This window comes from Cervus canadensis, chromosome X (assembly GCF_019320065.1).
Source record: "Cervus canadensis isolate Bull #8, Minnesota chromosome X, ASM1932006v1, whole genome shotgun sequence".
NCBI classification, from domain to species: Eukaryota; Metazoa; Chordata; class Mammalia; order Artiodactyla; family Cervidae; genus Cervus; species Cervus canadensis.
Genome location: NC_057419.1, coordinates 143,336,838 through 143,338,696, shown reverse-complemented (window position 1 = coordinate 143,338,696; position 1,859 = coordinate 143,336,838). Strand labels below are relative to the sequence as shown.

Here is a 1,859-nt window from a genome sequence, read left to right as displayed (position 1 = left end):
AAGAGGCAGGTCGGTGGTCTGGTATTCCCTCTCTTTCAGAATTCCACAGAATTCCACTTCCACAGCTTTTTTTTTCTTTTCTCCCTTTTTTTACACACATATTTCTATCTCATTACTTATGAGAGCAAAGGTGAAATGCAAACTTTCTCTCCCCAACAAACAACAACCGAGGCCTCATAATAAATTTATAGCAACAACCTATTTCCCGAACCACCATAAACGCTCACAGAGACATACTGAATCTCGATACAAACCAAGATAACAAGTCTTGGTGTGGTGTTTTCAGAATTAAAAAAAAAAAAAAGGGAAAAAGAAACCTTTACATGAATTTTAAATCCTATTTTAAAACATAAAAGAAACAAATCCATCATTGGCCACACAGCCCCAGTCTGTCACCCCCTCCCGCCAGGGAGCACGGAGGAGACTTCTGGGTCCTGGTCCATGCACGGATTTGCCGGTCTGTTTAACTGGTGTCCATTCTTGCATTATAAGCATCCAGCTGGGCATCTAATTCTTCTGCGGAAAGCTGCTGCTTTGAACTCCTGCCGGTGCCTCTGCCTCTGCCCCGGCTGCCTCCACGGGTGCCTCTCCGGGTGCCGCCGCCACCGAAACCTCCTGAACCACGGTTTCTAGTCATCCCACCTCTGTTTACACTCTGTGCAGGTCTCCGCTGCGTGTCAATCTGTGAGGTGACGAGCTGAATGTTCATGGGGCGGCCATCCAAAGGGACGCCGTTGTACTGTTTCATAGCTTTTAGTGCATCTGCCTTCCGCTCAAAGTGCACGTCAGCTGTTCCTAAACTGCGGCCAGATCGGTCGTAGTGCACAGCCGCCTTCTTCAGAGTTCCAAATTCAGCAAAGAGCTCCTGAATATCAGCGTCGGACACTCCAAAATCCAGATTTGACACCAGCAGTTTCCCACCGGTCTCCACGCCGGCACCACCCCCAAAACCGCTATCGAAAAGGTCATGCTGCCATTTGTCAGGAAGTTGTTTCGGCCTGCTGTAGGGCGCCGGCCGGTTCCTGCCGCCGCCGCCCGCCGCGCCGCGGGCGATAGCCGGCCGATTCCGAATGGGTCCGCCGCCTCGGTTCACTCGCGCGGCGGCCTGGGCCCCGCCGCCGCGGCCACCCTGGGAGCCGGCCCGGCCGCGGCCCCTGCCCCCGCCGCGGCCGCCTCGCTGGCTCCAGTTCAGCTTAATGATGTCGTCCAGAGACATATCCATTTTGTCGGCCATGGCGGGCGCGGAATCGGCCTCCACTTCCACAGCTTTTTGTGATCCACACAGTCAAAGACTTTGGCATAGTCAAAAAGCAGAAATAGATGTTTTCCTGGAACTCTTGCTTTTTCGATGATCCAGTGGATGTTGGCAATTTGATCTCTGGTTGCCTTGGAGAGCCTCAAGATTCTATTGCAGGGCCATGTAATTCCAAGAATGTGATAGGAGGTAGGGTGGTATAGTCAGGGCACTTCTGGAAAGGTCTAGAAACCTACTTGTGCTGCTAACAAATATGTCTGGAGCTAATCATTGAAACCCCAGGTAGATCGTGGCATTCCCTGGGAAATAAAATGGCTGCTCTCAGAGCTCCTTCATCCCTGCCTATGTTTTAGTTCTGAGAAATTTCCAGTGAGCCTCCAGGTTGTCCCAAAGCAGGGCTCACTGTGACCTTGTCTCTTGATGGGTGGAAATCCTATGGGAAAGTGAAGCGGTCATGGCACACATATGTGTGTGTGTATGTATGTGTAAGTGTGTGTATGTGTAAGTTTGTGTGTGTGTGAAAGAGAAAGAGAGATTTGCAGTCTACCACAGCAAACTTGGAGAATTCCTTAGGAAATAAGATGATGTCCCCCATCTCACGGGT

The 1,859-nt window shown here is 50.9% G+C and overlaps 1 protein-coding gene across 1 annotated transcript; it reads right to left on the bottom strand.

The window, feature by feature from the left end:
• Window positions 1-305: 305 nt before the first annotated feature.
• LOC122435865 (THO complex subunit 4-like) lies at window positions 306-1,261 on the bottom strand. Its single transcript, XM_043459960.1, has one exon. It carries the CDS (start codon window positions 1,232-1,234, stop codon window positions 464-466), a length of 771 nt encoding a protein of 256 aa, XP_043315895.1. The 5' UTR covers window positions 1,235-1,261; the 3' UTR covers window positions 306-463.
• Between the last annotated feature and the right edge of the window lie 598 nt (window positions 1,262-1,859).

Coding starts and splice junctions, on each gene's coding strand:
- LOC122435865 (XM_043459960.1), bottom strand. CDS start 1,234: ATGGCCGACAAAATGGATATGTCTCTGGACGACATCATTAAGCTGAAC.